At 55.6% G+C, this 13,174-nt stretch overlaps 1 protein-coding gene across 1 annotated transcript in view; it reads left to right on the top strand.

Moving 5' to 3' along the window:
* Nucleotides 1–697: 697 nt before the first annotated feature.
* Ireb2 (iron responsive element binding protein 2) overlaps nt 698–13,174 on the top strand; it is a 39,191-nt gene continuing 26,714 nt past the window's right edge. Inside the window, exons 1-2 of the mRNA XM_048329333.1 lie at nt 698–810; nt 2,978–3,067. Of these exons, the coding sequence (XP_048185290.1) occupies nt 792–810; nt 2,978–3,067 (109 nt within the window). The 5' untranslated portion in view covers nt 698–791. The remainder of the gene's footprint in view (nt 811–2,977; nt 3,068–13,174) is intronic.

Raw genomic sequence — 13,174 nt, 5'->3', positions numbered from 1 at the left:
GCAGCACGCAGCCCGCCTCGCGGCCGTCCCCGGTGCCCCGGGAGGCGGGGTGGGGGCGGGGGTGGGGGCGGGGGTGGGGGCGGGGGCGGGGGCGGGGGCGCCCGCAGCACGCAGCCCGCCTCGCGGCCGTCCCCGGTGCCCCGGGAGGCGGGGTGGGGGCGGGGGTGGGGGCGGGGGCGGGGGCGGGGGCGGGGGCGCCCGCAGCACGCAGCCCGCCTCGCGGCCGTCCCCGGCGCGGCCGGCACTGGGGCTGGAGGCCGGCGGGCGCCCAGGCCCGAGTTCGAGCCCCGGGGCCAGCACAGCGTGGAGAAGGAAATGCCGGGCCCGCCTGACCCCGCGGCCCGCGGCCCCGCTCCGCCCGCCCCGCCAGGCCCGCGTTCCGTCCCCGCCCCCCGTCCCCGGGCGGCCCGGCGGAGGGAAAGCCGCGCTCCGGACCCGAGGCCGAGGCCCCGCGCGCGCCGCGCCCCCTCCGAACCTGGAGGCCCCTCCCCGCGGGGCGGAGCCAGCGACGTCACGCGCCCCGCCCTCGGAGAGCCCCGCCCCTCGCCCGCCGCGACTGCGCACGGAGCCGCTTCCCTCCTCGGCTCCGCCCCCTCCCTTCCTTTGTTTCCCCGGGTCCCAGGATCTCGCGGGAGCGAGGCGCCAAGTCCCGCGAACGCTGACCTGGGGCCCGGCCCGTCAGCTCTCGCGGTGTTTCGCGCGAGACTGCTCCTTTCCGTCCCCCCGCGCCGGTCCTCCCGGCCCGGTCCCTCCTCCCGCCGCCCTCCCCGCGGGGAATATGGTCGCCGGCCATGGACGCCCCCGGTGCAGGTCGGTGCGGGGCTGCCGCGTGGGTCGCGGCCCGCGGACGCGCGCGGCCCGAGCTCGGCCCTCAGGGCCCGCCCGGCGCGGGGCCTGCGGGGTTCGGGGTTCGAGCTCCCCGCGGGGCGCTGGGCCGCCCGGGCCTCCGGGGTTCGGGGCTCCCCGCGGGGCGCGGGGCCTCTGGGGTTCGGGGTTCCCTGCCCGGCGCGGGGCCTGCGGGGTTCGGGGTTCGGGGTTCGGGCCTCCCCGCGGGGCGCTGGGCCCCCCGGGCCTCCGGGGTTCGAGGCTCCCTGACCGGCACGGGGCCTGCGGGGTTCGGGGTCCCCGCGGGGCGCTGGGCCTTCGGGGTTCGGGGCTCCCCGCGGGGCGCTGGGCCTTCGGGGTTCGGGGCTCCCCTCGCTGGGCCGCACTGGGCGCCCGGGCCTGCGGGGTTCGGGGCTCCCCGCGGGGCGCTGGGCCGCACTGGGCGCCCGGGCCTGCGGGGTTCGGGGCTCCCCGCGGGGCGCTGGGCCGCACTGGGCGCTCGGGCCTGCGGGGTTCGGGCTCCCCTCAGAACGAGGGGCCGCGGACGCCGGGCCTCGGCCTCGACACCCCCGGGGCCGCGTCCGTCCCCGCGGGGCCCGCAGCTGGGCGCCCCCGAGTCTCCCCTGCCCGCTCCGCCGCACGTCAGCGGGCCGCAGATCCGCACACAAGGCCGGACCCTCCTTCCAGGGCCACCGTCCGATGAGACCCCTGGGGTGCTGAACCTGGGGGCTCTGCCTCGACGGTGCGGAACCAGAAGCTCTGTCCCTGTAGGAGAGGGTGCTCATTTTACTCTCTTTGGTGTTTCTGCCAGTCCTGGGCCTTGAACTCGGGGCCTGAGCACTGTCCCTGGCTTGTTTGTGCTCCAGGCTAGCACTCTGCCACCTGAGCCGCAGCGCCACTTCCGGTTTTCTCCATCTATGTGGTGCTGGGGAATCGAACCCAGGGCTTCATGCCTGCTAGGCGAGCGCTCTACCGCTCAGCCGCCTTCCCAGCCCTAATTTTACTCCTTTAAGAATTTTCAATGTTCGATTTTGAGACCTGAGAACTGTTGGTTCGGTCTGTTCTTGAGTGCCCTGTAAAAGTCGACAGTTGTTTTGTTGGTTTCTTTTAAACATCCTTCTAACGTTGTTATCTCAAGCTGTCTTGTCTGTCCTTGCTCAATTTTCAGGGCATAGCTTTACGGCACGCCATGTACATTGTTTAAATCATCGTTCTTGTCTCTTCTCATGCATTTAATGCGTTTTAGGAGTCGATTATTTACCCCTTTTTACTTGATAAGTCGTAGTTCATCTAAGGACCCAGAGCCAGTAACCCCAGCCAGTCTGAAGACTGAGATCCCAGTTGGAACCCAGATAGGGCAGGAAAGTCCAGTTAATCAGCAGAAAGCTGGAAGTGGAATTATGATGACTCAAGTGGTAGAGCACTGGCTTTGAGTGGGAAAAGCTAAGAGATAAGAGTTCAAGCTCTGGTACCCGTACACACTCAGGTGTACGCCAAGTCCCGGTTGAGAACTATGCTGTCCTAATATGGTTGGCACTTGGCCATGTGGGATTGTGTACCCAGTGGTGATGCTTCAGCTCGGGGCACAGGCACTGACTGGCCCATAACTTTTTCACTCAAGGATGGCACTCTACTATTTGAGCCACAGGTTTACTTCTAGCTTTGGGTAGTTAAATGGACTTTACAATCTGAGCTGGCTTTGATCCTCAGATCTCTACTCCTGAATAGCCAGACTACAGACATGAGCCATCAGTGCCCAGCCCTATATGTGCTTTTAATTAAAATTTAATCCATTTAATGATTTAAACTGGGGATGGGAATGTGGCTTGGTGATAGAGTGCTTGCCTAGTGTGCATGAAGCCCCGGATTCGATTCCTTAGTACCACAGCAACAGAAAAAGCCGGAAGTGGTGCTGTATCTCAAGTGGTAGAACACTAGCCTTGAGCAAAAGAAGTCCAGTCCCTGAGTTCAAGCCCCAGGACTGGCACCAGAAAACATTGAATCCCTCTGTCCTGGGTGTCACTGTAGGCTATTTTACGGAGTAGCACAAATGTGTAAGGACATTTTCCCCATTTGCAGCGAGTTCTCTTGGACAGCTTCCCAGGTGTCTGTACTTTGTAGCTGTGTTTAGTAAAGTTATTTTTTTTTCCAGGATATGCCTTTGAGCATCTTATTGAAACATTAGATGACATATCACCTAAGAAGTTCTTCAACGTACCTAAACTTGGAGGCGCCAAGTATGGTAAGGTAGCTTTGCATTTGCCTGGGTTTGTTTGTTTTTCAGTGACTGTCATGCCTTTGTCAGCTTGAGCTCATAAGGAGGTTTGAAGTGTGTTTCCACCGTGTGGAAACACGTGTACCTGCACGTATCCTTGTCAACTTTTGTGTGAGGGAGACTCCAGCTTGTGCCCTCATTTCTCATGTGAAAGTCCTGAGCTAGAGGTGAGGCTCCGTGGGTGGCGCACCAGCGAGTGAGCGAAGACGTCAGGGGCCGAGGTTGAGGCCCAAGGTTGAACCAAAGAAAGAAAAATCTTAAGTTCAACCATAATGGGAAAAAACCCAGAGAAACAAATAATATTTTAAAAAAGAAAGCCTTATTCATAATTCTATGTCATTAACTGTTAACTTACTATCAGGTACTCTGTGTGTGTGTATATGTGTACATGTGCGTGTAAGGACACTCTTGCATATGCTAGTACTGTGGCTTGAACTTAGGGCCTTGTACACTCACTGGCGTGCTCTACCACTTGAGCTACACCTCCACCTACGTCCCCCTTTTTTTCTGGTTAATCAGATTTGTATGCCTGGGCTGGCTTTAAACTAGAATCCTCAGATCTTAACCTCTTGAGTAGTTTTCTGTAGATTTTTATGAATTTAAAAATTGTAGACTTATGTGTGCAGTATTTGTGTGTATGTGCATTCTGAGATATTGTCAAGGTCCAAGAAATCATTTGATCTGCCAGGTGCTGTTGGGTTATGCCTTAATCCTAGCTACTCAGGAGGCTGAGATCAGAGGATCTCGGTTCAAAGCCAGCTCAGGCAGGTAAGTCTGTGAGACTCTTACCTCCAATGAACCGTCAGAAAACCAGAAGTGGCAAGGTGGCTCAAAGTGGTAGAGCACTAGCTTTGAGCAAAAAAGAGCTCAGGGGCAGCGCCCAGGCCCTGAGTCCCAGCCCCAGGATGAGCCAGAAGGAAAGGAGGAAGGAAGAGGAACGAACGAAGGAACAAAGGGAGTGTCTTCGCTGGGCAATGGTGGCTCGCACGGGGAATCCTAGCTACTTGGGGGCTGAGATCTGAGGATCACGGTTTGAAGCCAGCTGGGGCAAGATAGCCTGTCGAAACTGTGATGTCCAGTTGACCCCTACAAAGCTGGAAGGGCAGGTGTGGCTCAGGTGGCAGAGTGACAGCCTTGAGCAGGGAGGGAAAAAGGCCAAGGTCCTAAGCTCAAACCCCAGCACACACATCATGAACGTCGCTTGTTTTCCTTCTCCCAGATACCTAGGGATTCTTGCCTGGAAGTTTTGTTTGTTTTGTTTTACCCAAATCTCATGTTAGTAAGTTGGAAGAGCATTTATAAGGATGGTGGGGGCGGGGTGCTGGGGCTTGAACCCTGGGCCTCATGCTTGCAAGGCTAGTGCTTTATCACTTGAGCCACACCTCCATTCCATCATCAGGGCGGTCTTGAACTTGAGTACAATACTTTCTGTGTTGGGAATTTGTGGAAATGGGCCAGTTTGAAGATGGCCTATGTTTCCCAATGCAGGAAATTTGTAGGGAGTCAACAACAACAAATGCATTAGAAAGGAAGGCTTGCTAATGAAAGAGTAGTTGCTGTTGGGTAATAAGGTGACAGAAGCATCTGAAACTGCAGAATAAGCTGTGCACACTCCCAGAGTTACTGGAATTTTATGAGTGTAGTAAACATAATAGAAATGCATAATACAAATATAAATGCTTTTAAGATAGATCTGTTTTAGTGTGTAATCAATACCCTGTTGTTTTTAATACAGTGATAACCATAAGAGGTTTGTCAGTGGTTACTTATTTTTTTTATAATTAAGGGGAATAGTGTTTAAGAAAAGAACTGAGTTTGAAAGGCAGGATCATCTTGGGTAAAAGTGTAGCATCAGAACCAAACGCTTCCGGTCACATGTTTGGAAGGACCAGGTTGAGTGCCAACCTAGACGCGTCTTCAGGAAGAGTGAGAATCAGGCTGGAAAGAATATTCTTATTGAGGGGAATGCACTCTAACTCCTGTCTATTGGGAAGGGAAGATAATTGAGACCCGCTGGTTTTTGTTTCTTGTCTTGTCTTTTTTGGTACTAGAGATTGAACCCAGGACAAGGGCTTTGCTGTTGAGCTACGTCCCAGCCCCGTTTTTCTTGTTTGTTTGGTGATGGTCGTGGGGCTTGATCTCAGGGCCTGGAGCTGCCCTGAGCTTTTTTGCTCAAGGTTTTTGCCCTAGCATTTGAACCACAGCTCCGCTTTGGGCTTTTCTGGTGCTTAATTGGAGCTGAGAGCCTCAGACTTTCCTGCTGGGCTGACTTCAGCTCTCAGTCCTCAGACCTCAGCTTGGTGAGCAGCTGGGTTACAGGTGAGAGCCACCGGTGCCTGACTGAAAGCTGCTCTTCTAAGCTCCAAGCTAACCGGGAATGTTCACAGCTGTGCATGACTAAAACACGGGCCATGTGTTTGGCACAGCTAGGAGCGTGAGATGAATAGGCTGGAACTGTGTATCACCAATCTTAGTAAGGATCCAGATTTTTCTTTTCCATTGGTTTTTTTTTTTTCCCTTGGTCCCAGTCCTGGGGCTTGAACCTAAGGGCTAGGTGCTGTTCGCTTTGCTCAAGGCTGGCACTCCACCACTTGAGCCACAGCTTTACTTCTGGATTTTTCCTGGTCAATGAGTCTTACAAACTTTCCTGCCCTGGCTGGCTTCAAACTAGGATCCTCCGATCTCAGAGTGGCTGAGGTTACAAGCCTGAACTATCAATGCCTGGCTTCCGTTCTCCTTTTTCTTTCTTTTTCTGGTTAGAACGCAGGAACTTGCTCATGTCAACGGGCAAGTGCTCGGCCACCGAGCTGCATCCCCATGTCATGGTTTTCTGAGGCTCTCTCAAGATGTAGTCCAGATGGGCCTGGAATTCTGCTCCTTTATGTTCTCTACTTCTGAGTGCAGGGATTAAAGGAGTGTGCCACCAGCCCTGCTCCGTTTGGCTTTTATTCTTTTGGCTGAAGAATAGGTACTGTATCTTCTAAACAGGAGGAACAAAACAAAGAAATGAATGTCGGTGGCTACATATGCCTTCTGGAAGGCTGACATGGTTGTTCTAGCCTTACATCTTTTACAGTGGGAAAAGGGGAAGGGAGGAAGGGTTGGGAGAGGCCTGCACACAGTTCTTGACTTCTTCTTTACTGCCATCTTGTCTTTTTGCTTCCCAAATTTAGACTCAAGGTGTGGGAGTGGACACATCGTAGGCACTGGTTACATTTTGATCCTTCCTGGGCCTTTGGCGCTCGGGAGCCGGGCTTGGCATTCCACCGCCCTGACTGGAAACGTGGAGACTTGGAGCAGGACTCTGTTCAAGTCAGTCTCGGGATTTGAAACTCTGCCTGTCTTTGTTCTCAGGAATAGGAACGGAGCCTCACATTGCTCTTGAACAAAGGACATGATAGAGGGCAGTTAGCCTGGAGAAGTCAAAGACACACGTGGTGGAGCCAGGAGTGAACAAGTTGGTGAGGGAGAGGCAGTGAGGAGGCTGGCTGGGGTGAAGTGTCCATTTAGAGGGCAGCTGCCCTTCGTCTCTCTCCGAGTCGGAAGCCCACACTCTGTGTTTCTCTCTCTCTCTCTCTCTCTCTCTCTTCCCCCCTCCCTCTCCCTTCCCTCTCCCTCCCTCCTTTCCGTTTATTTGTTTAGTTTTTGTTGCCAGTCCTGGGGCTTGAACTCAGGGCCTGAGCACCGTCCCTGGCTTCTTTTTGCTCAAGGCCAGCACTCTGCCACTTGAGCCACAGCGCCACTTCTGGCTTTTTCTATCTATGTGGTGCTGAGGAATCGAACTCAGGGCTTCATGCATGCTAGGCAAGCACTCTACCATTAGGCCATATTCCCAGCCCCTTCTTCCTTCCTTTTGTGCCAGTCCTGGGGCATGAAGTGAGGCCTGGCTGCTGTCCCTGAGCTTTGTCCACTCAAGGCGAGTGCTCTCCCACTTGAGCCAGGGCTCTGCTTCCCAGGCCCCCTTGTTTATTTCGGGGCATCTCATGTCCCACTGTTCCCTTCCAGGCTGCTTTCTTGACCACCGGCCGGCCTCTGTGCTCAGTTCTGCCTTGCGGCTGAGCATGGTGGCGCACACCTGCAGTGCCAGCGTCGAGAAGGCAGCGCTCACTCAGAGCCTGGGTTACGTAGCAAGTTCAAGGCCGGCTTTAGCTCCATTGTGGGACCCTGCCTCAGAAACACCAAGGGCTGAAAGTGTAGCTCAGTGGCACAGTGTTTGCCAGCCACGATCTATTAAGGTCCTAGCGAGGTGTGTTTGCTTGTCAAGGTCTGTGTTCAATCTAGCCAGCACTGCAGAAAAACAAATGTCCTGCTTTGCCCTCTCTGAAGACACCTGCTTCATGTTTTAGGAGCGGTTTGCTTGGGTTGGGTTCTAGCACAAGCTTAAGAGTCTCACCGATGTGTCTGCCCAGATTGGCTTCGAACCTCTGTCCTCGCATCTCAGCCTCCTGAGTGGCGTGGTGGGGGGGTGCGCGTGGGCGCGTGTGCACATGTATGTGTGTACCTTGAACTTGAGCTCGGGGCCTGGGTGCTGTCTGTAAGCTTTTTTGCTCAAGGCTCGTTCTCTCCCACTTGAGCTACAACTCCAGCTCTGGCTTTTTGTGTGTGTCTGTGTGACTAATTGGAGATGAGAGCGTCGTAGACTTTCCTTCCCAGGCTGGCTTCCAGCCGCGAGCCTCCGCTCTCAGCCTCCTGAGTGGCTGGGTTATAGACGTGAGCCCCTGGCCCTGGCTCTGAGCAGTGTGTGATTCACCTTGTCGCTACTCTAGCTGGTTCTCGCCCAAGCCCGCAGCCTTCTCTTCCCAGTCTGGACTCCAGAGATAACTCCATCTCGTTGAGGCTTTTGGTAGGTAAGGAGTAGCTGGACTTGCAGTGTTTGAGTGTTCTGCCATATTTAGTTCTCTAACGCCTGTTGTTGTTGTTGTTGTTGTTGTTTTTTTGGCCACTCCTGGGCCTTGGACTCAGGGCCTGAGCACTGTCCCTGGCTTCCTTTTGCTCAAGGCTAGCACTCTGCCACTTGAGCCACAGCACCACTTCTGGCCGTTTTCTGTATATGTGGTGCTGGGGAAATCGAACCCAGGGCCTCATGTATACAAGGCAAGCTCTCTTGCCACTAGGCCATATCCCCAGCCCCCTAACGCCTGTTGATGAGCCCACAATAATCCTGATACTCCCCATGGGGGATTCATTCGTCTTCTAAGTGGGGACACTCACGTTGTCTTCTGTTTCCAAGACCAGCCCCCCATCTCTTCCCAGCTGAATATCGTAAGAACGCTGCTAGAACTTGTTGAGATTTGCTTATTTTTTTTTTTTTGGCCAGTCCTGGGCCTTGAACTCAGGGCCTGAGCACCATCCCTGGCTTCTTTTTGCTCCAGGCTAGCACTCTGCCACTTGAGTCACAGCGCCGCTTCTGGCCGTTTTCTGTATATGTGGTGCTGGGGAATCGAACCTAGGGCCTCGTGTATCCGAGGCAGGCACTCTTGCCACTAGGCCATATCCCCAGCCCGAGATTTGCTTATTGTTATCCACGCGAGCACCCCACACGAGCACCCCACGCGAGCACCCCACGCGAGCACCCCACACGAGCACCCCACGCGAGCACCCCACGCGACTAGGCCTCATCGCCTGCCATGTGTGGACGAGAGGCAGGAGCCCAGCCTGCGAATTGAAAGCTTGTGCTTGCGAACCCCTGCTAGGCCAGCGCTTCCAGGAACCAGAGCCACCGCCGGGGAGTGAAGGGCCTGGGGGGTATGGCGCCCCCGGAGCGCAGAAGCCCTCCACAAAGCCTCTGCTGCCGAGGCCCGGCACACCGGGGAGAGCCAGATTACACAACTGTATATTCCCTTCAGAAGCCAGAAAATGGGGTTTCCATGGGAAGAATTAATTTGGCTTTTATTTATATCTTTTTGTTGGTCACAGGGCTTGAACTCAGGGCCTGGGCGCTGTCTTTGAGCTCTTCTGGTCAAGGCTAGCACTCTACCACTTTGAGCCACAGCGCCACTTGTCATTTTCTGGTGGGTCATTGGAACTAAGAGTAACAGACTTTCTTGCCCGGGCTGGCTTTGAACCGCGATCCTCAGATCTCAGCCTCCTGAGCAGCTGACAGGTGTGCACCACTGGCCCCTGGCTAGGTTGTTGTTATTGTTGTTGTTGTTTTGGTGCCAGTCCTGGGTCATGAACTCAGTTCTTCTCCCTCAAGGTTAGTACTCCAGCACGGAACCACAGCTCTGCTTCTGGCTTTTCGGTGATGAATTGAAAATAAGAATCTTGTGGGCTTTCCAGCCTGAGCTGGCTTCAAGCCCCCATCCTCCAATCTCAGCCTCCCGAGTGAGCGCCTGGGTTGATAGGTGGGCGGCACCAGCTCTCAGCTTTGCTTTTTGTTTTTGTTTTGTCAATTTCTTTGGTATTGGTACTCAGGCTTGAACTCAGGGGTCTCACACTCTGGCTTGGCGTTTTCAACTCAAGGCTAGTATTCTACCACTTGAGCTGTTCCTCCATTCTGGCTTTTTGCTGGTTAACTAGAGCCTTGCAGATTTGTCTGCGTAGCTTGGCTTTGAATCTCCTCAGCCTCCTGAGTAGCTAGGATGGCAGGTGAGCCACCCGAACCCAGCTCATAGCATCCATTTAGCCCAGACTAATGGGGTCTGCAGTTCCAGGATCCTGGGTATGCCCTCATCAACTGTCTCCCATGGCAAATCTCGGGCCTTTGTGTCTTTTTTTGAGAGCATGAGCCACTTGTTAACTCTTCCACTGAGTTGCTGATCAAAAAGATAGCTGTAGGGGGCTGGGGATATAGCCTAGTGGCAAGAGTGCCTGCCTCGGATACATGAGGCCCTAGGTTCGATTCCCCAGTACCACATATACAGAAAACGGCCAGAAGCGGCGCTGTGGCTCAAGTGGCAGAGTGCTAGCCTTGAGCTGGAAGAAGCCAGGGACAGTGCTCAGGCCCTGAGTCCAAGGCCCAGGACTGGCCAAAAAAAAAAAAAAGATAGCTGTTGTTTTCTGCTGATTTCAGAAGTGTGACAAACGGTCCCATTTCCAAGCTTAAGTTATGAGCATCCTGGTTCCTATATGTCTCTTTGAAAGAGTAGCTCGCTGGATTTGGAATACTCAGAGGGCACATCTCCCAAGAACCCTGCTTGGTTTACCCAGCTAACATTGTTGGCTGCCCGCTGATTCCTGGCAGCAGAGCGTGAGAGAGAGCGTCTGTGGGAGAAAGCACCCTTGAGTACCGGTGACGCGCCCAGGCGCCCGTGGGTCCTGCAGCAGGCGCGGTGCTGTGCCACCCCAGACCCACGGGGTCGGGGGGCGGGGACTGACTGGGCGGCTGGAGCCACGTCCTTCCTCCCTGTAGTGAGAGCCGCTGTCCGTGTGAGGGACGCCGCTGTGCCACCCCAGACCCACTCGAGGGGGGGGACCGACTGGGCGGCTGGAGCCACGTCCTTCCTCCCTGTAGTGAGAGCCGCTGTCCGTGTGAGGGACGCCGCGTGGCCGAGGGAACCGGCCCGGGAACGCACGCGGCAGGTGTGCAGACTTTGTGAAGAGGAGGGATGGGGCCGCGGGATTGCCGAGGGGCTCACTGGCGTGGTGCGGCCAGTGGGGCTGGTCTGGAGCCCCATTCTTAGAGCTTTTCTCCTCTTCCTTCCTTTACATACACTAAAACCAGTGAAGCCAGGTCGACGGCACAGATCTAAGGCAGGAGGATCATGAGTTACTTCCAGCTTGGACTACAGAATCCCTCCCTCTAAAAACAAACAAAACCCCACTACGATGAGCTACCATCTCCTCACCCCTAGAATGGGTCTTATATAAAAACAGACCAGTGCAGGCGTTGGGTACCATGTGGAGAAATGGAAACATGGATTACTGGTTCTTAAAACTGGAAGACAGTTTAGCTGTTTCCTAAAAACTGAAGGGGTTGCTGGATGCCATTGGCTTAATCCTGTCATCCTAGCTACTCAAGAGGCTGAGATCTGAGGATCATGGTTCAAAGTCAGCCTGAGGAGGAAAGTGTGTGAGACTCTTATCTCCAATTAACTACCAGAAAACTGGAAGTGGTGCTGTGGTTCAAGTGATAGAGTGCTAGCTTTGAGCAAAAGAAAAAGTGCAGGGACAGTGCTCAGAGCCAGAGTTCAAGCCCCATGACTGGCAGAAACAAAACAAAACACTATCGAAGGGGCTGTGCAATGGTGGCTCACACCTGTAATCCCAGCTACTCAGGAGGATGACACTTGAGGACCAAGGCCCAGAGCCCACCTAAGCGGAAAGCCTGTGAGACTCTTGTCTGTACTTAACCAGCAACAAAAGCTGGAGGTGGAGGTGTGGTTCAAGTAGTAGAAAACCAGGGCTGCACAAAGAAGTTAAGAGGTAGTGACCAGGCCCTGAGTTCAAGCCCGAGTACCAGTGCACACGCGCACACGCGCACACACACGCACACACGCACACACACGCACATTTACAATGTGACCCAACAAGTCCATTCAAAAGAAATGAAAACATTTATCCACACAAGATTTACAAGCAGTGATCTTAGGGACGTCTATCCTCGGTGAACGTTAGGAACAGTCCAGATGTCCTTCCAAAGGGTCGGTGGACAGGCATTCATAACCGAACGAGATTGCTGAGTGTGCTGCATCCGCCCTCCGCGTGCGAGGAGGCTCCGCGAGGCCGTCCTTGGGGGCACGCTCGGGGGAGAGTGGGGAACGCGTCACGCCAGGGTGGGGTCGTACAGGGGCCCGCCTCGCGGGATTCCGCGGGAGGGGGCTCAGGAAAGGCAGGCGGGGAGCGCGCGGATGCCCCGGGCGAGCAGGGTGAAGGGGAACCGTCTCGGTGCGCGGGCTTGAGGCCGTGGAGGGGGCGCTCGCCCGGCCGGTCCCCTTTCAGCAGTGACTGCAGTGTGCACTTGGGGAGGGCAAGGTGCAGGATGTGGAAGATGTGCCCTGGTGAACTTAGGCAATAAGAGAGGCGAGCGAACTCTTGAGGCAGGAAGTAGAGTCGGGGAGGACCCGCTGGAAAAGGGAAACGGCCAAGATGGAGTCTGTGGGGGTGGGGGTGGGAAGCCCAGGGAGGGAGGAAGAGTTTACGCACCGTCCTGAACCTTGTACCTGTTCCCGAGTGGCTGTAGAGATAATATCGTTCCAAGCAAAACAATAAAAGAAGCAGCCGCACGCCTGCGTGGCCACGCTCCCACGCCTGCCAGCCTTCCTCGCGTTCCTCGCTCTGCACATCTACCTATAGGTCCGCGCCAAGGCCCAGGCCAGACGACAGAAAGCAGCTCGCCCAGTTCCTGCTCCTCAGTGGGCCCTAGATAAGAAATGCAGGCTTTTATCAGAGAAGCTTCGTGTCTGCACGGCAGCCCAGAAGCTCTGCCCGGAGCCCTCATCGTCCCGTCACTCCTGTTGGTTAGGATTTCCAGAGGCCGGGCGGGGAGTGTCTGGCTCACCATCTTGCGTGCGGCTTCGTCCCACACCGGTGGCTGGGCTCCCGTCCCTGGCCGACCCCCCCAGGCTCATGCCGATGGCCGAGCGCGGAGCGGCCTCGGTTCTGCCACGTGTGGGCATCTCTGCTGCCCGCTCGCCTCCTAGCCAGGAGCTGCCGGCTCTTGCAGAGAGAGGAGCCGGACAGGAGAAGAGCGACCCTGGGCTCCTTTGGAACGTGGCGGCCTTGGGTGCCGCAGTGTCTTCTCGGCCGCGCCCTCGCTGGTCCCCAGGTAGAGCTCGGTCAGAGCAGGCTCAGTGCAGCTCGAGGAGCAGGGGTGAGGGACCGGTGCCATCGTGGAGACGGGCTGCCAAGGCGAGACGTCAGAAATGAGGCGGTTGTTCTTTTGGCATGTATTAGGTTGCATCTTTCTTTGCAGTAGGCCTCTTGTCACTACCACTGTGACTTTAGAGTCTTTTCTTCCTCTGTTCTGGTGGCGCTGAGGACTCAACTGGGCCTCACGTTTGCCAGGCAGATGCACTGCTTCTTGAGATCTGCCCCAGTCCTTTTGCTTTTCAGTTTATTGTTCAGATAAGGTCCCGGGCTTTTGTCTGGGCCGGCCTCAGAGTGTCCCCCTTCCTCCCTCTACCTCCTGTGCAC

Source organism: Perognathus longimembris, chromosome 20 (genome assembly GCF_023159225.1).
Source record: "Perognathus longimembris pacificus isolate PPM17 chromosome 20, ASM2315922v1, whole genome shotgun sequence".
Lineage (NCBI taxonomy): Eukaryota > Metazoa > Chordata > Mammalia > Rodentia > Heteromyidae > Perognathus > Perognathus longimembris.
This window is presented reverse-complemented; position numbering and strand designations above follow the sequence as displayed.